Source organism: Phyllostomus hastatus, unplaced genomic scaffold (assembly GCF_019186645.2).
Source record: "Phyllostomus hastatus isolate PE091 unplaced genomic scaffold, TTU_PhHast_1.1 phas_contig_551, whole genome shotgun sequence".
NCBI classification, from domain to species: Eukaryota; Metazoa; Chordata; class Mammalia; order Chiroptera; family Phyllostomidae; genus Phyllostomus; species Phyllostomus hastatus.
Window position 1 is genome coordinate 1,016,516 of NW_025333909.1, and position 23,275 is coordinate 1,039,790.

General features: G+C 42.7%; 1 protein-coding gene across 3 annotated transcripts; it reads left to right on the top strand.

Moving 5' to 3' along the window:
• The first annotated feature begins 4,757 nt into the window (after nucleotides 1-4,757).
• On the top strand, nucleotides 4,758-11,341 carry P2RY4 (pyrimidinergic receptor P2Y4). Of its 3 annotated transcripts, none has more exons than XM_045847417.1 (3): nucleotides 4,758-4,789; nucleotides 4,931-5,119; nucleotides 5,326-11,341. In XM_045847417.1, the coding sequence occupies exon 3, from the start codon at nucleotides 5,333-5,335 to the stop codon at nucleotides 6,428-6,430; it is 1,098 nt and encodes a 365-aa protein (XP_045703373.1). In that variant the 5' UTR covers nucleotides 4,758-4,789; nucleotides 4,931-5,119; nucleotides 5,326-5,332; the 3' UTR covers nucleotides 6,431-11,341. The 3 variants fall into 3 exon arrangements, with proteins under 3 accessions (XP_045703373.1, XP_045703375.1, XP_045703374.1); XM_045847418.1 differs by having other exon boundaries at nucleotides 4,781-4,809; XM_045847419.1 differs by lacking the exon at nucleotides 4,931-5,119 and having other exon boundaries at nucleotides 4,778-4,789.
• The last annotated feature ends 11,934 nt before the right edge of the window (nucleotides 11,342-23,275 follow it).

Here is a 23,275-nt window from a genome sequence, read left to right on the forward strand (position 1 = left end):
GGTCAAGGAATGTAGCTCTAGAAGCTGGAAAAGGTGAGGAAACAGGGTCTCCCCTGTAGTTTCTCACACTTGCAAGGTGACCGTTGCAGTTCAAGTGAAGCCATTCTGACACCTTGATTTGGCCCCAGAGAGACTGATTTTGGTCCTTTTCAGGTCTTTACCCCCTCACTCAACACACACCAGTGATACTCCAACCAGGCCTTCCAGTTAGGAAGTGATGAGCACATGTCTGAGTGAGCAAGGGGTCTGTTATTCAGAAAGGGGTTGTAGCAAACAGAATTTCTTATGCACCCAATAGCCATATCCTCCTTCCTTTTTGTGGGCAGGATCCCCATTTTTTAGGCACTCCCTCCCCTTCTACTTGGTGTTCTGCTCTTCTAAGCCCACCATGGTCATTCCATCTCTCTTTCCAGTGACTGGTTTAATTGCAGGCATGATGAAATTCAGGCCACTGAGAAGTGAGGGAAGCGTGCTAGCAAGATTCTGGGAAATCTTTCCTCAGTGATCAAAATAAGCATACAGGATAGGGGCCTTTACCTCCTGCCGCTGAATATTGCCACGTTTTGATGTGATGCCTGCACTGCAATAGTTGCTTTGTGACCATGGGGTTGCTAAATAGCATGCCGAGGGTTGCAGATCAGAAAGATGGAAAGAAAAGGGAGTTTTGTATCACATTGTTGAACTGTTGAGTAGCCAACTCCAAAGCTGCCCACTCCCGGACTTCAATGCAAGAGAATAAATCTGCTTACAGCTGAGATGCAGTTTTCTACTATTGCAACTGAAAGCACACCAGCAGACTTAAGTGGGTTCTAGACCAGGGCATTGGCTCGGTGGTGGAGGATGGAAAAGAGACGGACAGATCTCAAGGTAGAAATAGACACTTCCCATGCTGTCCTAGGTGCTGAACAGGGCAGTACGGATCTCTAAAGTTGTTGACAGCCTTCCTGAAGATAAAGAACAGACATTTAAAAGACTCACAGCACACACTACAGAAGTGGCACCTGAACAAGACTAACTCGAGTAAAATGATATGAAGCCAGTCACTTTCCCATGATTTTGTTAGTGAATTTTGGGGGAAAATATCTGAAATGTATGTTACCATGACTGTACTTGGGAGGCTGTGGAAAAGGCAGAGGTAAAACCAGGCGTTTGTCCTTGAGGAGCTCTGGGTCTGGTGTGGAGAGAGATGAACAAAAACACAAGTGAGTATAATTCTAGGCAGTCTGTAGTGTGTGTCGTTATTTCAGTAGAAATCAAATGCGATGAGAATGTGAGCAATGAATTTTAATTAGAGAGAGATCTGTATGCTGGAGTCTCATTGGTCGTTATAATTATTGATGACTTTTAAGTTAAATCACGCGAGTAGATGTTGAGAGAGAGGGAAAGAAATGCAGAGGGGGGCAAAGGGAGGAGGGAGAAGGGGGAGGGCGAAAGGGAGAAGGGAGGAGAGGAGTAAAGGGGAGTGGGGAGAGGCTCTCAGAGTAAGCCTTGGGGAAGGGTCCCACCTGGGGAAGGAGGAGAAAAAGGAACGAGGGAAGGAGTCCGAAGGAACATCCAGAGGAAGGGGAGAATTGAAGTGATCCCCAAATCACGGATACAAAAGTGATGAAGAGCTTCACAGAAGACAGCAAGCCTGGGCAGCAGCTTTGCACAAGGCACAAATCATTCCTTCTGGCCCGGGTGCTGGTGACGTTAGCAGAAGCTAGCTTTTGGTTGTGAAATGTGGGAAGTGGTCTTTCCCTGAAGTAGCCACTGGGTGGCAGCAGTGGCAGTGGTAGCTGTGTCCACAGACGAGCAGAAATCTAGGAGAGCCAAGCAAGTTTGCAGTAGTGGGAGCCAGAAGCTGGCTCAGCCCAGTGTTTCCCTAGTGCAGTGGACATTGGACTGTCCTCTCGGGTGTACACCAACCTTCAAATCACACTTGTCTGCCTCTGAAGAGACCAGCTTTGTCCTTGGGACAAAGTAATGATCAAAATACTTTGTGGATTAGCAGCACTTATGGTTTACAAAGTACTTTCACACCTATTAACCAATTCGCTATGCAGGAAACCCTGAAAGATTGGTATTATTACACTGGAACCTCAGTTCTCAAACTTAACTCATTCCAGAAAACTGTTCAAGTCCTAGCTGGTTTGGCTCAATGGATGAAGCGTCAGCCTGCCAACCAAAGGGTCGCTGGTTCAATTCCCAGTCAGAGCTCATGCCTGGGTTGTGGGCCAGGTCCCTAGCTGGGGGTGCACAAGAGGCAACCACACATTGATGTTTCTCTCACTCTCTTTCTCCCTTCCTTCCCCCTCTCTATAAATACATAAATAAAAACATACAAAAACAACTGTTTGAGAGGCAGTTTGTTCTAAAACAGAATCTCCTTTGTCTCCTGAGAAACATGTGACTGATCATACAGGTATCAGCATGAAAGGGTCATTGCGGAGAGAATCGAGACCCAAAGTCCTCTTAGACAGCCGAGGCATTTTTTTTTCTGTGGACAGCCTGGTCAAGAACCAAATTGTTTGAGAACCAAGATGTTTGAGAACCGAGGTTGGACTGTAGCTCCCATTTCACTGGTGAGGACGCTTGAGTTACAAAGTGGTATCCAGGGTCACACACCTCACACATGGGAAAACAAGGATTTGGATTCAAGTGCATCTGGCAACAAACCCCTGGGCCTTTTAAGCAGCATCACAGCTGTCATCTGTTCAGGACTCAGGCTGTGATTGCTTCCTCCAAGCCTACCTTTGATCTGCCCCCGACCCTCCCACAAGGAAAGGATCTCCAGGTTTCCCCCATCCAGGTTTCTGGGCCTTCTGGGTGCTCTAGATTCTAGATTCTAGAGCCTCCCCGGCAGGCCTGCCTCCTCCTCTCTCTCCCAGAATCCAGCTGGGCAGCATTCTTGGGACCTGAAGATCAGGTTCAGAGTCTCCATTGTTCGCCAACTCCCTTCAGAGTGGATTCTGCTCCAGCCTGCTCCCCTTCCCCAAGCAGGCCAGGAACTTGCCTCCTGGACCTAAGACCTCCATAACCAGGAAGGCTTAGCTAGCCCCAGGAGCCCCAGGCCCAGAACTGCTGATAATTGGATGTTCCCGGGCACTTGGCTCTCAAACCTCCAGGCTCACTTGATCTCTCTGTTTTCTCTGCTGTGTTTAGACCATGGTCACCTGTAGTGCGGGAGACACATGGGGTGGTGCATAGGAAAGGGTGGAGTCTGTAGGGGAAGCTTGTTGACTCGCATACTTGGCAAGGAGTGACCTGCCTCCTTGCTGCCTCCATGCTATCTCCTCTGACATGTAATAATAAGCATCTCAGAATATTGACGGGCTGATCACTGTACTCCTGATTTTGCTTCTAACCTGCTCCTTTCGAAGCCATCCCCATCTCTGTCAACAGTAATTCCACTCTTCCAGTTGCTCAGGCCAGGAACCTTACAGGCATTCTGAACTCATCCCTTTCTCTTCCAGCCCACATCAGGAAATCTGCTTTGCAAATCTAGCCAGAACCTGACAACTTCTCACCACCTCCAGCAGCCTGGTCCACCATTCTCTCTATGGGCACCAGCCTCTGAACTGGTCTCCCCCTTGCACCCCAAAGCCCTGCAGTCTATGTCCCACCTACAACTAGCCAGTGATCCTTCTGAAATGTCAATCAGCTCCCGATGCTTGTCTCCTGTAAAGCTGACATGGCTTCCCAGTGACTGAGAGTAAAAGCCAAGGAGTCCTCACCATGCCTTCCAAGGACCTTCGTGATCTGGTCCTTGACAAACTCTCTGATCTCATTATAACCACTGGTCTTTTGTGAAGCATCACCCTAACATTTAAAACGTTTTAAAACAGCAGCAATCCTCTCTATCCCTGCTTGTTCTTCCTTCTGGATCCCCTTTGCTCCTTTATTTTTCTCCATAGTGATGATCAAAATTTATCTTACTTCTTAATTTTATCTTTTCCCTCCCACTGCTATGTAAGCTCCATTAGAGTTGGAGTTTGTGTCTGTTTTGCCCATTACTCGTGAACTTCTGGAGCTGAACCAAGTGCCTGGAGTTGAACCAAGGACAGAGCTGTCTCTGAGGAAATATTTGCTTGTCCCTCCTTGGTTTATGGCCAGTGGCTTAGAGAGGTGACCAAACAGAAATCTGGTATATGGACACTGGAGGCTGCTTCAAGGGCAAGGCTGCTTGGGTTCAAATCTTGGCTCTTCCACTAATGAGCAAAATACTTAAACTCTCTGTGCTTAGTTTTCTCATCTGCAAAGTAGGGACAATAATACTACCTGCTTCTATAGAAAGCCTGGAGGGGAGGTATTGTAAGTGTAAAGCGCTTAGTGCCTTGCACAGAGTAGGTGCGACATAAGCATTTGTTATGATCACATGCACATGGAGTGAAGATTTATATGAGCAGTTTAAATTTTCCAAAATCTTTCAATGTATTACCTTGCAGTTGCCCGTGTTAACATTCATTCCCCATGTTCCTGCTCATTTATACAGATTGTATAATCATCCCGTAGCTGTATTTATCTCCAGTGGCCTGGCTGTTCATCTGTGTAAATTTAGACGTTTCTTGTGTACTCTGTCCTACAGTCATTTAGAAGTTGTTAAATAGTAATAGCACTGGGCCCCTTACGCAATCTGTACGGTGAGTGGGTTGGATTAGATCATCTTCATGGGACTTGCTGGCTCTGACAGTCTCCCAGGATGGGAGGAGGGACAGGTCACACCCCGGCCCCGCCCCCAAGGATATGCCCTCTGGCTGCCAAAGGGAAGCGTGACAGAGTCAGCTGGGCTCAGCTTCAAGGGGACCAGGTAGGAGACCTGTTTCTTGGGTAAGAGTGGCGATGGGATTCCTGGGCTGGACCAGCAGTCAGAAGTAACTGGAATAGGAAGACACGGGGAGTGGGATAAGGGGAGGGGAAGTCACCAAATGAAAAGATGCTCTCTTCACAGGGACACAGCTGCTGTGACAAACTAGGAGACAATTAGGGTCTGGGCATCTTCTCATATTGGAGAGTGTTGGTAGGCCTCTACCCTCTTCAGCTAGCCAAGCTCTGAAAGACAGAGTCAGCCACAGAACGAGAACAACCCAAACCACTGCCTGCTACCCACCACTCCCCTGGCTGGACCAAGGGGGCTCAGGTAGGGACCTGGCTGGCCTGGGTTGCACCCAGCTTTACTACTCTCAGCTCAGCTCCCACTATTGCTATACCCATCACCCTCCCTGTTCTCTGTTTTTGTTTTTGTTTGTTTGTTTTGTTTTGTTTTTTTGCCTCAGGTCAGGGCTGGGGGTGTGGGGTGGAGGCAGGGAAATCCAGTGCCCTCAATTCTGCCTTTTTCACCTCTAGGGGGACCATGGCCAGTATAGAATCCTCGCTGCTCACAACTCCAGGCCCCAGCTCAGACCCTGGCAACATTGAGGTGGAGCTGAACTGCCAGTTTGATGAGGAGTTCAAGTTCATCCTGCTGCCTGTGAGCTATGCAGTTGTCTTTGTGCTGGGTCTAGGCCTCAATGCCCCGACCCTCTGGCTCTTCGTCTTTCACCTCCGACCCTGGGATGCGACAGCGACCTACATGTTCCACTTGGCCTTGTCAGACACTTTGTATGTGCTGTCGCTGCCCACCCTCATCTACTATTATGCGGCCCGCAACCACTGGCCCTTCAGCACTGAGCTCTGCAAGTTCGTCCGCTTCCTCTTCTACTGGAACCTCTACTGCAGCGTCCTTTTCCTCACCTGCATCAGTGTGCACCGCTACCTGGGCATCTGCCACCCACTGCGGGCCCTGCGCTGGGGCCGCCCTCGCCTTGCCAGCCTTCTTTGCCTGGCTGTTTGGTTGGTTGTTGCCAGCTGCCTTGTGCCCAACCTGTTCTTTGTCACAACCAGCATCAACGGAGACACCATCCTGTGCCATGACACCACTCGGCCTGAGCATTTTCACCACTATGTCTACTTCAGCTCAGTAGTCATGGGGCTGCTCTTCGGTGTGCCCTGCCTGGTCACTCTTGTCTGCTACGGGCTCATGGCCCGGCGCCTGTATCGGCCTTTGCCAGGGGCTGCCCAGTCGTCCTCTCGTCTGCGTACTCTCCGCACCATTGCAGTGGTGCTGACTGTCTTCGCTGTCTGCTTCGTGCCTTTCCACATCACCCGCACCATTTATTACATGGCGAGGTTGGTGGACGCTGATTGCCGGGTGCTGAACATTGTCAACGTGGTCTACAAAGTGACCCGGCCTCTGGCCAGTGCCAATAGCTGCCTGGATCCTGTGCTCTACTTGCTCACTGGGGACAAGTACCGAAGGCAGCTTGGGATGCTCTGCAGCGGTGGCACCCCACGGCCCCCCAAGGCTTCCTCTTCCCTGGCATTGGTGTCTCTGCGTGAGGATAGCAGCTGCAGGTGGACAGCCACCCCCCAAGACAGTAGCTGCCCTACCCCTAGGGAAGATAGATTGTAACACTGGAAGCCTGGAAGGGAGAGAAGAGGCGGTGAGTGCAGGGCAGAGGTCCCTAATGGTCATACCTTATATACCTGCTTCCTCCTCTTTCCAGGCTCTGGTAAGAGACCCTCCCCCTGAGGGTTAGGGGCAGCCAAGAAAATCACGAGTTACCCCATCTTTCATAAATCCTTCAGGTGCCTCTACTTTTTAGCCAAAGGCAGTAGGTAGCACCCACTCTTTCTCCCCTACTTCTTTCTTTTTGTTTCTGCCCCATTCCTGGGACCATTGGTCCTATTTCTTAATCCTACAAGGCTTCCTGGAAAGCTTCCCCAGGCCTCCTTCCCCCTCCTTTCCCCGCACATCCTTGTAGAGCGTGAGTTCTCCACCCAGACCAGAGCATGCGCCTGGAGCAGTGGAGAAGCTGGGGTAATCTCAGGACTGGCCTCACTCATCTGATGGAGACTGCCAGAATCGGGAGGCCGGGGAACTGGCATGTCACAAATGCTAAGGATGGGACATATGTGACAGCCACACCCACTTCCTGGTTTCCCCCTTGAAGGCAGGATAACCTGACCTACTGAGATGCTGAAATAGGGCACAGTCCCAGAAAGCCCACATGCCACGGCCCCCACATGCAGCTGGAGGCATGGCTCTGTTGACCTGGTGTGTAGCCACTACATAGAGAGGGAACCCCGAGTCTCACCATGGCTTGGGGACTCTGAAGAGCCTCGGGGACAGGGTGCAAGCTGATAAGAGCCTTTGGAACAGGAATGAGACTGCCCCTCCTTTGTGATGTTTGCTCAGAGCATATTGACAGTTCTGCTGTATGTAATGAAAGGAACAGTAAATGGTTCAGGGTGAAAGGGAGGAGCTTTCACATGCTGGATGTAAGTTCCAGCATCAAGGGGTAGAGCAGGTTTGTACAGAGGTAGTAGGTGGTGACGGGGATCAACGCCAGAGCTGGTCCTTCACTGGTTGCTCCCTTTTCTCTAGCTCCTGTCCTACATAAAGAACAAATCTGTCGCCGGCTCTTTCAGAACAGGCTTTAGGGTGTTGAGGCTAGAGCAGGGCACTGGGACTGGGATAGGCCCCCTCCGAGTCTCCCATCGAGTCACCCGCCCCCTCCCAGCTCCATCTTAGTTCTTACAGGCTTCTGGCTATGGGGTGTGGTGTGGAACTTGGGGCACTAACTCCCAAGCCTTGGGAAGTAAGAGTTTCTGGGCAGGCCTTTGTGACAAGAGTGGGCTCACTCTTCTAGGCACCCCCTTTCTGAAATCACCTTCCAGCCCGTTGGCCTCTGGAGTCTTCAGCCTTCTTTTTGTTTTACCCTACCCTTGCTGACCTGTCTCTGATCTCTTAGTTGTCTATTAGTTCACTAGGTCTTACTAAGTCTCTTTGGAGAGTAAGGTTGGGACCGGTGTGCAGGGAGGAAAAAATGAGTTCCATTTCTGAGTCCCCCTTTGGATTCTTTTAGTGTGCCCTCTTCCCCACCCCACCCCTGCCAGATATCCAGGACCTGCTTGCTCCCCAGGGACCCCTTCCTTTTGGAGTAAATGAACTGGCCTTCTTACTAGCTTCCCAGTCTCATGGCCACTGCCTAAACAGCTACACACCCTGTCCTTATCTGCAACTCACTCTCTTTTATTCCTATGACCACAGCCTCCTTGCCCATCATCTCTCCTACCCACAAGTGCCACCTAGGAAAGCTGCTCTCTCCATCACAACTGACCTGGCCTCCTATATACTTAAATGAGACTAATTGCCCAGACTTTGTGGTCTCCTACTTTATGGCTGCCTTCGCTCTCACCCTAACTTTAGTTAAACACCTTGATTTTCCCCTTGAGCCCATCTTCTCCACTCTCTAGACTGGAGGGGACTGCAGATGAAGCCAGAAAACAAGGATGGCTTGACCCACTGACATTTCTTGTCTTGGGATTTCATCTAAGCCCCCATCCCTCTAAGCCTGCTGAATTCCTAGTGAACATTCCAGAGTGACTGCCCTGATTTCATCCTACTTCACGATCTCTTAAGATTTACCTCACCTACCCTGGCTGGTGTGGCTCAGTGCATTGAGCGCTGGCCTGCGAACTGAAAAGTCACTTGTTTGATTCCCAGTCAGGGCACACGCCTGGGTTGTGAGCCAGGTCCCCAGTGCGGGGTGTACAAGAGGCAACCAATCAATGTATCTCTTGCACACTGATGTTTCTTGCTTTCTCCCTCCCTTCTGCTCTCTCTAAAAGTAAATTACTAAAATCTTAAAAAACATACACAAGATTTACCTCACCTCCTCCAAAACTAAGATCAAATACCTCAACTTCCTTCTGCTTCATTTATGCTAACTCTACTTCTATATCCATCTTGTCTTTCTCCCTTCTTTCCCTGCAGCCCCAGAAGAAGAGGACTCCCTCTTGTTCACTCTTTTATCTTTCTTCATCCTTTTCAGTCTCTTACATAACTGATTTCACCTGTCTTCACACACACACACACACACACACACACACACACACACACACACAAATGAAAATAAAGCATTCCCAATGATACTTTGACCCTGCTGACTCCTTTAGCTACCATTCTCTTCATCTTATTCATTTCACTGTCATTACTAGAAAGAACCCCAAAACCCTTTTTTCCTCACCAGAAAATCACCCCTTAGCTCTCCTAATCTGGTTTCCTTCCTACACTTTTTTTTTCTAGCTAGAGGAACACAAATTACCTCATAAGCAAAACCTTCAGTGATCTTTTCTCTGCTTTTATCACCTTTGACTTCCCGAGGATGTTCTTGCTGCATGTCCTCTTTAAATTTTTTTTTTATAAAAGCAACACTAAAAAAGTTCCACTATGACAAATTCAAGGAAATTTTGGGAGAAAATAATCACCTACACTTTCAAACCCTAGACAATTGTTTTCATTTTCTCATGTTCCACACTTTTTCTGTTTGCGTAATACGTACATATATATTTTATATGTGTAGATATCATGCACATATGTTTTTAAATTCTGCAAACACATGTTATCATAAATACTCTCTTTGTGCTACAGTCTTTCATATTTATCATTTCAGTGGCTGCATAAAATTACATCCACAAGCAGATTATATTTTTTCGACTATTCCCTTATTATTGGACATTTAGGTGACTCCCAATTTTTCTGTGCTTTGAATATCTTAATGCATGTGGCTTTTTTCCTCTTTGTAATCCTGTTCCTAGGAAAGGTTCCCATATGGAGTGGGATTACCATATCAAAGAGCATGAATATTTTTATGGATCTTGATCCTCAAGAGGACTGCACCAATTTGTAATGCCATAATGACACATGAGTGTTCCAGTTCCCTTGCTGCTCTAGCATTGGGCTTGATACATCTTTTTGGATGGTTTGAACATTAATTTGTTAATTTAATGTCTTTGGCTACTCACGAGATTGAACACTTTCCCATAGATTTACCATTTGCACTTCCTCTTGTGTTAATGGTCTGTTCGTATCCTTCTTCGACTGGCATCTTCATGGTATTCTTATATATTAAATATGTCCTTTAATATATTTATTAACCAAATATAAATGTTTCTTCCATTTATTGTAGTACCTTTTATTTTAGTTTCTCATTTTATCCCCCTGATTTAAAATTTCTCTCCTCTGACTTTTATCTCTCTCATTACTTCCTCTCTCTTGGCTGGCTTCTCTCTATCATTTACTCCCTAAAGTAAACAGAATTCCAAGTTCTATCATAGAGCATTTGGGAGTTATTTAATCCCCTCCCCCATCTGGCCCTTGATTTTCTCTTGGAGAGAACATATATACGCGTGAGTACAATTCAATTGACTCATAGTCTTTGAGAGTACCTCAGAAATCTTCTAGGGCCTGGGCAGCCCCTCACTTTACAGAGGACAAAACGAGCCCAGAGATATGACTTGCCTGTGACTTAGCAAATTAGTGGCAGAGAAGGAACTAAGACTCAAGTCCCCTGAATCCCAGAGATCCTTCCATTACACCATGTTCTAGGCCGAACTTCCTCCCAAATCCACTTCTAATCCATCAATTGCCCACTGGACAGTTTCGCTTGGATCTTTCACTATTATTTCCAACACAAGGTGTGAAAAACTAAACTCTCTGAACAAGTTTCCCTATGTGTCTTACTTATTTATGTTCATAGCATTTTCTTTCCTCAAGTCACCTAAGCTTGCAAACTCTCAGGCAACATGAACTCTTCTCCCTCCCTGTTCCATGAGATTCTGACATTTCTTTCTTCATCATGTCAATTACAATTGGCCTTCTTTTATGGTTCCACTGCTACCATTCTAATACTGTCTCTTGTCACTTTAGCCTTGACTGACTGTCCCAGTCTCCTAACTAGTCTTCCTGACCTCCAGTCTCTCCTCACAGGAATGCTTTCTACACAACACATATTGCCAAATTCATTGGCCCAAACACTGCTTTCACGGTTTTGCTGTATTACTCAAAACTCTTTGATGTGTCCCCCATGTGTACAGGACAAGTTGAAATTCTTCAGTTAGATATTCAAGAGGGCGTTTTCAGTCTTATTTTCCATTCTTCCCTAATACAAATCTCTCTTCTTCAGCTTATTTCATCTCCTCACTCTTTCTCTGAAGAAGACTTGTGCTTTCTCACCTCTGTACCTTTATTCTCCATCCCCCACTAGAATGCTTTCCCTTTCTTCTCCCACTTTTTCCTACCTCATTTCCAAGGCCAGGCTTAAGTTCCACTTCCTCTTTGAGTCCATCTCTGTAGTCTCTCACCCAGTGAACTTTCTGGTCACTCCTACAGTTATTGCTATCTACATTGGTCATTTGGAACCTTTATTGTCTTTTGCTGTTACTTATACTAATATCTTGAATTGCTGTTTACTGTATTTTACCATGTATAATGCACACTTTTTTGCCCAAATTTTTGAGAGAAAAATAAGGGTGTGCATTTTACATGGGTAGTACCCGAAATACCTTGTATCTGTTTTTGTGTTTTGTAATTATTTGTTACATAAAATTCTTGTACTACAATATGTTCAAAAATAAATGCTAAAATTCCCTTATAATATAAAAAACAAGTATCTAAATATAAATAAATTAAAAATTGAATTAAAAATTAAAGTGAAAGAGTTTTTCCTGAAAGTTTAGGCCAAAAACGTGAGTGAGCATTATACACAGGAGTGTGTTATATATGGCAAAATATGGTAACTCTTTGTGTATGTTTGTTTGAGTTCTCACCTGTAAACCCCTTGAGTTGTTGCAGTAGAAAAGAAAGAACACAGGACTGAAAGTTGAAAGACCCAGGTTTGAGCCTTGGTTATAAAGTGGAGCTCAGTTGTGCAACTTGGGAGAATCACTCAGACTTTTTGAGCCACAGTTTGATCATTTGTAAAACGAGGACCATAATTTCAGCTTTAAATACTTCAGATTGTGGTGCAAATCTAGAGATCTAAGCAAATGTAAATACTTGTTATTTTATCATCTCATTTGCTTAATAAATATTTGCTGAATGATTACATGTCAGTAATTCAGTTTAATGTTTCTTCTTTTGGGCATGTTCCCACCTTAAGAGGCTACAGGAACTCCAAGATCTAGGGGCACTTTAGGAATAGTGGAGAAAGGGAGGGCATTGGAAAGATATTTTGAAGGAGAATAGGACAGCTTAGGAGCTCTCACATCCCACTACACTGGCTGCTCACTACTTGGCTCACCCGTAAGGCTAACCTGGAAGTGAAGAGAAGGACAAGGTAGTACAGCTGAGCTTTCACTTCTCCCACATTTTCTACTTCCTCACCCCGCAGTCCCCAACTGGTTAGGCTAAATGCTTTACCTGAGTCTTGTTCTCCTTCATTGATGGGGTGAAAGCCAGCACTTTGGTGAAGGAGGTGATGAGAAGTAGCAGAAAGAACAAGCAATTGTCAGATAGCCAGACTTAGCTTCAAATCATTGATCTGCTTCTGACTAGCTGTGTGATCTCAGAAAAGTTTCTTAGTGTCTCTGGGATTCTGTTTTCTCTTTGGTAAACTGGGGATAGTAATAACTCTGGCAGGGCTGCTGTAAAGTGTCAATAGAGTAACAAAAGAAGAAACATCGTGTATTGTCCCTGTGAGTGGGAAGCCCTTTTCGACAGTTCTCAAGCTTAGTGTACCCAGACAAGGAACTAGAACTCTAGATTTGGATTTGGTGCTGCTTAGAAGTGATAGTTAAGATCATGACAGAGATAGAACTTGAGTGTGAGAAGCAGAAGACTAAGAACAGTTCACTTCGAGATGACTGTAGTGATGGCTAGGGAAGAAAGAGGTTGGGAAGCTAGTATTCTATCAAGGAAGAAGAGAGTGTCAAAAAGGACTTACACAAGTTATTTTTTTTTAATTCCTTTGAATAAAAGAAAAAAAAAGATTAAGAAAGTAAGCAATAGTGTCAAATCCTTAAGAGAAATCAGGGAGGATAAGACACTCAGAAAGATAATGAAAAACACTTGATTTCCTGCCAACCTGGACCTATGCATACAAAAGATATTAGCCAATGACATTAACTAAAGAGGCCGATCTCAAATAGCTCAAAAGCTTTTGTAATCAAGATCTGTTCACATGTGTTTATATTCCTCTTGCCTTTTGAGTTCCCACGCACCTCTACCTCTTTCCATAGATTTAAGAATAGCCCACTGAGTGGGTTACGTGCTGAAACCTACAGAGCTGATATTCCCAGTATGAATGAAGATGTGGCTCATCACCAAAAGGAAGCACAGAAATAGTTGAGTGCAACCAAAAAGCAAGTCTGCCTCTGAGGGCACCTTGGTGTATGTTTGATTGCCAAAGCTTATGTATTTAGGTCACAGAGTGGGAAGAAGGCAAATTATCCCTCCTTGAGTCAAACTAAATTAATTATTAAAACATGGGAACTCTCCAAGAGAAGGAGAGAGATGAAAACTTTCTCGGGGCTGGCTGGTTATTATTGTAAATTTTGTACCACCACTTGAGGATCTAGTCATGCTCTTAGATCTACTGTTAGAAAGAAGAAACCAGATGTACTTGGAAAACTCAAGAGTAAAATCAACTTATGCCCTCTCAGGTGACATGCTGCTGGCACCTGCTCATTTTGTGTATTTCTCATTGATATTTAGTTTACTGCTCAGTGTAAGCCTCATTCTCTTCACTACCAATAATCCTTTATGTCCAATGTGAAAAAAAAAACATTTATTTTTACCCAGTCAGACTTGCTGAATTCTTTTCCAGTGGGTAGCCATTGCTCTGGTTCTTTAAGGATTTTAGCTACTTTGATTTTACAAGTTTTTGTCTTTATTCATTTCTCTAATGCAGTTTCCCAAAGCACATGTTCAAGGATAGTAATAGGTGTTACTAAGTTTTTAAAAGGTTGGGTTAAACAATGTTAAGAAGATTTCTTTACTACTGGATTTATCCAGAGCCCTTAACATCATAATGTCTAAGGTAAATTTCTAAGCAGAAGGGGTTCTATGTGATACCTGCCAAACTTACTGACATATACTAACCCTAACCCCATCCAGTAGACTTCTGCTTAAATCTCATCGGCCAGAGTGAGATCATGTAGCCAACCTGAGCTATGTGTATGGGAAGTTGGGTTTATTGCTGCTGAAAACCCAGTTGGGGTTCTCTGGGTAAGGAAGACTGGGATAATGGGTAAACATAACATAAAGACCACCATACAGAAAATTAGAGAGTCCCTGTTTGTACATTGGTGTATACCCTTCCAGATCCTATTTTACACACAGATGCATGGGACACAGTAGACCCATTTTGGCCAAATGCTGAATGGCCAAGAGTTAAAGTCAATATTCAACTAAAACTCAGGACAAAGTTAAATATTATCCATTTTAACATGAATCCCTGGGATATCAGAATAAGTCTAAAGTTTTATATAAATAATTAGTATTATTGCAACTTAAAATCTTCAGTAGTCATTTTTAAGAAATTTGACTTAACAGTGCAGCAACTATAACATCTCTGCACTGTAAGCTGCTTGGTTGTTGCTGTGTTCTCTATTTTGCACATTTGGCATATTAAAAAAATGTTCACTTTCAGCCCAGGCTGGTGTAGCTCAGTGGATTGAGTGCTGGCCTACCAACCAAAGAGTTGCCAGTTCAATTCCCAGTCAGGGAACATGCCTGGGTTGCTGGCCAGGCACCCAGTAGGGGGTACACGAAAGGCAACCACACACTGATGGTTCTCTCTCTCCTTTTCTCCCTCCCTGCCCCTCTGTCTACAAATAAATAAATAAAGTCTTTTAAAAAATGTTCACTTTCAGCTGAGGTCACTGGAAAAGAATGAGTCACTGTGTAAATGGAATTAGGTAACTAAAATTTAAATATAGTTCCTAAAACTTATTCTAATGTTGTTGATATTAGTACATTAAACAGTTCTATAAAGATTAGAATTAAGATATAATTTAATATTTTTTAAAAAATATTTATTTATTTATTTTTAGAGAGGGAAGAGAGGGAGAAAGAGAGAGAGAGAGAGAGACATCGATGTGCAGTTGCTGGGGGCTGTGGCCTGCAACCCAGGCATTTACCCTGACTGGGAATCGAACCTGCGACACTTTGGTTCACAACCTGCGCTCAATCCACTGAGCTATGCCAGCCAGGGCTAATTTAATCTTTATGGTTAAAGTTTTCATAAGCATTTATTGGTTCAAAGAGGATATAGCATTGTTTCTAACATTCTCTAGATAACACATTCTCCCTTAATGTTCATATTAACTATCAATCTACTTTTCTATTTAGTTAATCACTTGAAATGTTTTAATTATTTTGTACACAAAATAACAGCTTTTATAATTATCATTAATTATTAACTGTAATAATTATATATAATTATCTCTATATAAATATGCATATATACACATACATAAGTACTTTGATAGAATTTCAACATATAAAGCACAGAAGTTTTTAACTCCAAATTATATTTAGAATGCTTATTTATATTTGAAAGTATATATTCAGATATTAATAATAAGTCCAAATAACATCCCCTGTTCATAATACTATGATTTAAAAATATATTTTATTTATTTATTTTTAGAGAGGGGAAGGGAAGGAGAAAGAAAGAGAGAAACATCAATGTGTAGTTGCTTCTCACACACCCTCTACTGGGGGCTCAACTTCAGTCACAACCCAGGCATGTGCCCTGACTGGGAATCGAACCAGTGACCCTTTGGTTTGCAGGCTGGTGCTCAATCCACTGAGCCACACCAGCCAGGGCTAATAATATTGTGATTTTATGCTGATTGGATACAATGGTAACCATGAAATCACATGATCATTGATCACATACAATTTCAGTGGGTACAGAAATGACAATGAAATTGTGAATAAACATATACATCCCATCTCTAGCCAAAGACTGCTAAGAACGTATCTGTAGTTGAACAAATTGGGTTTATCACTCATTGCTGTGAGGGAGAACACATGTCAAGGGGAACCATCGAGTATTTGAGTGAGAGGGTATTAGAAAGAAACTGTTGTAGGATTTGGGTTTTATTGCATGGTTTAGGGGAGGCTCTGTGGAGGTGAGGGTTCACTCAAGATTGGATACTGTCAGAAAGTGCGGGGCAGTTCTCTGATTGGGTTGCTCAATAAATCTTTCAGAAAGGGAAGAGGAGAAAGAGGAGAAAGTATTCACTGGTAAAGAAAGAGCAGTGATTGCTTTTGTTTGTGAGAAGGGATGTTGGGTACTGTGTGGGTGACAAAGTAACCTAATTTTGTCTGTATTTAGACAAAATGATGGAGTGGCCTTGTTTTATTTCACTGCATCCTGGCTTCAGGGTGACCTAGTCTGAGGTTGGTATCTGTGATATGGCTTGTGCCCAATTTACCAGTCTCACAGCATGGGAATAGCATGGCAGAGCTGTGCCAGGCCAGCTTCTGGGTGTCAATTGCTTCTATGTCTCTCTATCTCTCTCTCTTTACACACACACACACATACACTATTTTTTTTTTTACAAAGAGTAGGTCATTGTGTGCATACTGTTTTGTAAACTCTGTTTTTCAGTTAACAATGTATTTGCTAACATTTTTTTCCTGTCAAAAGTAATAATTCTGTGAAGGGATTGAGAACTACAGATTGGCAGTTACGAAACAATCATGGGGATGTAAAGTACAGCATAGGGAATATAGTCAATGATATTGTAATAACTCTGTATGGTGCCAGGTGGGTACTGGCAATATCAGGGGGAACACTTTGCAAAGTATATGACTGTCTGACCACTATGCTGTACACCTGAAACCAATATGAAATAATATTGAATGCCAACTGTAATTAAAAAAAATAAAATGGAAAAGAAAAGAATGTTCAACACTGACTATTGTAGGAATAGAAAATTTTACTACTCTAGAAAAATAGATTTTTTTCTTTAAAAAAACCCTAATTCTGCAATGTCACTTTCAATGTCTACATAGTACTCCAACTGGGTAAATGGACTTACCCTTCCCTATTGATGCACATTTAGATCATCTCTATAATTTTGCTGTTATACACCTGACAGAGCAAACCCTATTAGTTGAAAAGCAATTAGAATCTGGATTCTGACATGGAATATTTCTTAGGTCTGAAAGTGATCTTCTTATGCTCTGGATATAACATGCACTCTGTCATGGAAGCCCCAACCCCCAGCGTGGCTGTATGGAGATGAGGACTCTAAGGAAGTCATAAAGGTCAACAGAGATCTTAAGAATGGAGCCCTGATCCAATAGGAGAGTGTTCTTATCAGAAAAAAACAACAACACACCAGACTACGAGCTCTCTTGCACACAATGATGAAAGGTCACATGAAGGCACAGAGAAAAGGCGACAGTCTATGGGCCAGGAAGAGAGCTCTCACCAAGAACCGAATTTGCCAGCACCTTTACCTTGGACTTCTCTGACTCTATGGGGAAATAAGTTTCAGTTGTTCAAGCCACTCAGTCTGTAGTATTTTCTTATGGAAGTTTGAGCAGACTAATATAGTGTTCACTGACCAAATTCTATTAACCTACCTGGGATTTATTTTACATATTTATAGCTAACTATTATTATATATTTATATAAATATACCTGCTTTTATTTTTTATTTATACACACATACCTGGGATTCATTTTTTTTAGATTTTTTAATTTATTTTATTTTTAGAGAGGGAAAGGAAGGAGAAAGAGAGAGGGAGAAACATCAATGTGTGGTTGCTGGGGGCCATGGCCTGCAACCCAGGCATATGCCCTGACTGAGAATCGAACCTGCGATGCTTTGGTTCGCAGCCCGCACTCAATCCACTGAGCTATGCCAGCCAGGGCTGGATTCATTTTTTATATATTCTAATTTATATACAGTGCTTGGCAAAAGTAAGTTTACAGTTGTTAGTGCACAAACACAGAGTTCATTTTTGTATTATTATTAATTATTGTATTATTTTCCACATGAACAACTGTAAACCAACTTCTACCCACCCGTGTATTCTAATTAATTAGTGAACTCTCTCTCCTTTCACTTCTTAAACTTTTGAGGTACAGGTATAAATAATTGCTCTCTCTTTTTCTAATTATTAATACAAACATTTAAAAGTGATGAGTTTTCCTCTTAGTATCAGTTTGGAATCAACTTATACACTTTTAAAAATAAATTATTTATTTTGGAATAATTTTACACTTATAGAAAAACTGCTAAGATGATACACAGAGTTCCCATATACCCCTCACTAAGTTTACCCTAATGTTAACATCTTCTATAACCACAGTATATTTGTCAAAACTAACTAATTGAGCCCTGACTGGGTGGATCTTTTGGTTGAAGCTTTGTCCCATACACCAAAAGGTTGCAGGTTCGATCCCTGGTCAAGTCCATATTAGAGGCAACTGATCAATGCTTCTCTCTCACATAGATGGTTCTCACTCTCACTCTCTCAAATCAACAAACATATCCTCAGGTGAAGATTTTTAAAAGATTAGAAATTGACATTGGTACATTACTACTAATGAAACTTCATCCTTTATTGGGATTTCACCAGTTTTTCTGCTAATATCCAGGGTACCACATTGCCATTAGTCATCATATCTTTTTAGTTTCCATTTTGTGTGTGATAGTTTCTTCATCTTTTCTTATTTCCATGATTTCAATGATTTTAAGGAGGACTGGTTAGGTATTTGGTAAAACGTTCCTCAACTTGGGCTTTTCAGATGTTTTTCTCATAGACTGGGAGTATGGGTTTGGAGAAGAATACCACCAAAGGGAAGTGCCCTTCTCATTACCTGACACCAATATGGTTTATTGCTTGTGATGTTAACCGTGATCAATTGCTTTAGGTTGTGTTTGCTTGGTTTTTGCACTCTAAAGTTACTGTTTTTCACTTTCCACACTCTGTTCTTTGGAATTGAGTCACTAAGTCTAGTTCACACTTGGAGGTGGGGAGAGGATTAAACTCCACCTACTGGAGGGGAGAGTATCTACATACACTATTTGTCATTCTTCTGTAAGGAAGATTTGTCTCTTTGTCACCATTTATTCATTTCTTCCATCATTTATGTCAGTATGGACTCATGTGTATTTATTGTATGCTTTGAATAATAATCCAATATTACTTTATTTATCTTGTTGCTTAGATTGTTCCAGATTTGGCCTTTGAGAGTTTTTCCCAGTTGCTCTTGTGTGTCGCTTTGACAACAATCCTTTTGTTTTTTGAGCACTTCCTTGCTGTACTTTCATTTTGTTTGTTTTCCCTAACATATGCTATTATTGCCTCTACATTTATTTTCTGAGCCTGTTTGTCAGGAGATTTTTAATTCCTATTCAACTGGGAACTCTAATTCTACATTTATCATTTATTTCTAAGTTTACTGTACTATGTACTATAGTGTATCGAATTTCTGTCTTTTACTTACTAAGAGCATTTTGTATTCAAATACACAAATAATAGTTTTGAATGATTCATGTGTGCTTGAAAAGAAAATGTAATTCTTTGTCCTATTCATTATGTTCTTATCACTTGACAGGCTAATCTACATTAGTTATTGTGTTATTCAGCTCCATGCTTTTAAAAATCAGTTTTTTACTTGATTTGTCATATTCTGATAGCAGAGTATTGAGTTCTCCAATCACATTATACAGCAGACCCTTGGAATACATCACAAAGTATGCATCCAGAGACCATATGATTTCCAAGCACAAATGCAGTGAAGATATAACTGAAAATTTCAAGCTTCTCCTTCACACCCTTCATGCAGTTAACCATGAGTGGAGGGTGCCAAAGTCAAGTTTACATTTTCAGACAGTTTAGTTCATTTGCTAGCTAAGTCACTTGTTTTAGCAGAATTAGAAACTGTCTACATGTCATGGACCTTCTGGATTCATTTGTTCAACAATCATTTCTCTTTTTTTAAGATGTTCTTTATTTATTTTTGGAGAGAGGGGAAGGGAGGGAGACAAGGAGAGAAACATCAATGTGTGGTTGCCTCTTGAGCACCACCTACTGGGCACCTGACCTGCAACCCAGGCATGTACCCTGACTGGGAATTGAACCAGCAATCCTTTGGTTCACAGGTCAGCACTTAGTCCACTGCACCATACCAGCCAGGGCTCAACAATCATTTCTTAAGCAGCCACAATGAGCCAGCCACTGGGCTAAGGGGTTGGGACACAGATGAGTGAGGCACTCATAGCCCCTGTGCTCATGGGGCTTCAGTGTAGTGATAGTTGAAGCTACAAGAAATCTGTAAATTCCAAAGTTCTACTCTGTGCTTAGTAGAGTAAACTTCTTTTGAAGATTTTATTTACTTATTTTTAGAGAGAGGAGAAGGGAGGGAGAAAGAGAGGGAGAGAATCATCAATGTGAGAGTGAAACATTGATTAGTTGCCTTTTGTACACCCCCAACTGGGGACCTGGTCCACAACCCAGGCATGTGCCCTGACTGAGAATTAAATTTGTGACCTTTCACTTCACAGCATAATGCCCAATGCACTGAGCCACACCAATTAGGTCTCCTCAGACTTCTTTTTTCAGTCTTTCATTTATGTATTTTTTTGTGCTATCTTACTTAGCTTATTAGACTTTCATTGAATAGCATACTTTTGATTCACATGCCCTCACATTATCTTTTTAGTACCTTTCTTCTACAAAACCCCTTCTTTCTTTCCTGGAAATACGCATATATTAAGTGGCTCTCACATGCCAGGTGCTGCTTTAAATATTTGGAATGTTGTGACAAGTAAGTTATAGTTTTTATTCTCAAGAGGCTTTTAAACAAGTAGAAGAAAATAATTATTCTGTAATATAATATGTTAAGTACAATAGCAGAGCCAGCAAAAGATTATGAAAGAATGGAGGAAGGGGTTGTTAATTCTGCCTGGTGAAGGCTTCACTTGAGAAGGTGATATTTCATGTGGGCTTAAAGATGAATATGCTTTATCATGTAGAGAAAACATGTTTCAAAGGCAAAAAAAGGTGAAAATGTTCAGAAAACATGAAGTAGTCCAGTGTATTACTTTAGACCATGGTAAGGAGTGATCAAAGATTAATAGGGCCAGAGAAGGGTCTCTGCTGGCCTTTATGATGTATGAGGAGGCAGTGAACTTCTTGACTGATAGCCTGGGTCCAAGGACAGTGAGTAAGTACAGCTCTTCCCTCTGTAGGCCAGCCTTCTGGATACCACTCAAGTGCTCTGCTCACTTTCTGCCCCCTATAATCACCTTGGATGGACCCCTGGCTATTTAGTCCCCTAGGGTCACCATTCTGGCTGCTCTTTGGAAATACTCCTTCCTGCCTTCACATTCTGTGATTAAGTCCTATTGATTAGTTCCCTTGATGGTCACCACATATAAAGTCACTGTAATAACCAGAGTATGGCACAAAACCTTAAAGTGTCTTAAAAATATTCAGAAGGAGAAGGAGGGTGATGGAGGACACAAGGTTGCATTGTAGGGGAGAGGGGGAGGGTGGGGAGAAAAGACATGGAGGATCAAATTTTTGAGGAGCAAGTAGCTGATGGTAATAAGAAAGCAAGGGACTTTTGCTCAAGATGGTGGCATAGGTAAATGCAGTACTCACATCCTTCCACAACCATTATCAAAATCACAACTAAACCACAGAACAACCATCATCCACAATCATCTGAAATCTAGCTGAACAGAAGTCCTATAACTAAGGATACAAAGAAGTCAAGTAGACACTGGTAGGAGGGACAGAAACACTTAAAACGCAGTTCCCAAGCTAACCTGTTGTAGAAAAAATCAGGAGGGATATCTCAGCTGCAGAGGTCGACCCACCTCTGGGGAGCAAGGGGTCCCAGCCCCACACCAGGCACCTTGTTCCTGGGTTCCTGTGCTGGGAAGAGAAGTCCCCATAACTTCTGGCTGTAAAAATCAGTGGGGATTGAGGCTGAGGAAGACAAAAACTTCAGGAGTCCCAGGCAGTTCCTCTTAAAGAGACCATGCACAGACTTACTCAGACTCACTCCCTCTGAGCTCCAGTGCCAAAGTGTCCTGCATCAGGGCAAGAGTGGTGAGGGGGTCATCTTTCTTCCAGACAGAAGAAGTGCTGGCAGAGACCATCGCTGCTTTGATGAACCCTCCCTCAACAGAGATGGCAAGCAGGCACCTTGTCTGAGTCTCCATCAACATGGCTCACACCGTTTGTCCAGCCCTGTGGTGCTTCCCTGAGACCTCTTCCCACCCGACATGTGAGCCCACCCAAGCTGTTTCCAGTTTCTTTACTGTATGGATGGCCTGTCTTGGCTCATGCTGCAGACTTTCCTAAAATCTGTCAAACAAGCAGCATCTGGCCTCAGTGAGGCTCCATATCTCTCATTAAGTGGCTCCAGGCCCAGCACTAGCAGCAGCTGGCTGCGTTTCACAGCTTTCTTTAGAAAAATGTCTATTCAGGTCCTCTGCCCCATTTTTAAATTGAATTATTTGTTTGTTGGTGTTTTTGTTTGTTTGTTTGTTTTTGCTATTTAGTAGTATGAGTTTCTAGATAGCCTTTTAACTTTTGTTCTTTTCCATGTTTTTTATTATTTTATTTATTTTATTTTATAATTTTTCTTTTCCATATTTTTAAATGGGTCTTTTGTTGATTGCCTTGTGAAAGAAGAGACATCTATGGTGTGGGAGGAAGTAGAAGAGGATAAAGGGGGGAAATGGTGACAGAAGGAGACATGACTTGAGATGGTGAACACACACTACACTATACAGATGATGCATCATAGAATTATACCCCTGAAACCTATATAATTTATTAACCAATGTCACCCCAATAAGTTGAATAAAAATAAAAAGTAAAAGAGACATTTGCATTCTTATTTACTCTTTGAAAACTCTCAGAATACAGCTTTAAGAAATTTAAACAAGCTTAGTAAGCATTTAAAATATAGATATAAAGTGGATCCCCCACAGTAGAACTTCCAGGAAGGTAGCAAATATCTTGGGATGATGGTGTTAGAAGACCAACATGAGGACAAAGTGACCTATGTGGAATACTTCTGCCAACTGGAAAGCAACCCTGAGTAAGATGCCTTTGATCTGTCTGAAAGGCCTGCTTGTTAGCTGAGTGGTGTGGACATAACGTAAGCCTTTGTATTTGGAGACAGCAGGTTACCTCACAAAAACTTGTACATGAATGTTTATAGCAGCATTATTAATAATAGCCAAAAAGTGGAAACAACCCCCAAATCCATCAACTGGTGAATGAATAAAAAATGTGATGTATACATATAAAAAGAAATTGGATGAACCTGGAAAACATTATGCTAAGAGAAAGAAGCCAGTCATAAAAGACCACCTATTCCACACTTCCATTTATATGACATGTCCAGAATTGGCAAATCCAAAGAGACAGAAAGTGGATTAGTTGTTGCCAGGGTCTAGGAACATGGGGGAATGGGGA

Bases quoted from the DNA above. Each gene is read 5' to 3' on its own strand.
- P2RY4 (XM_045847417.1), top strand. From the start codon at position 5,333: ATGGCCAGTATAGAATCCTCGCTGCTCACAACTCCAGGCCCCAGCTCA.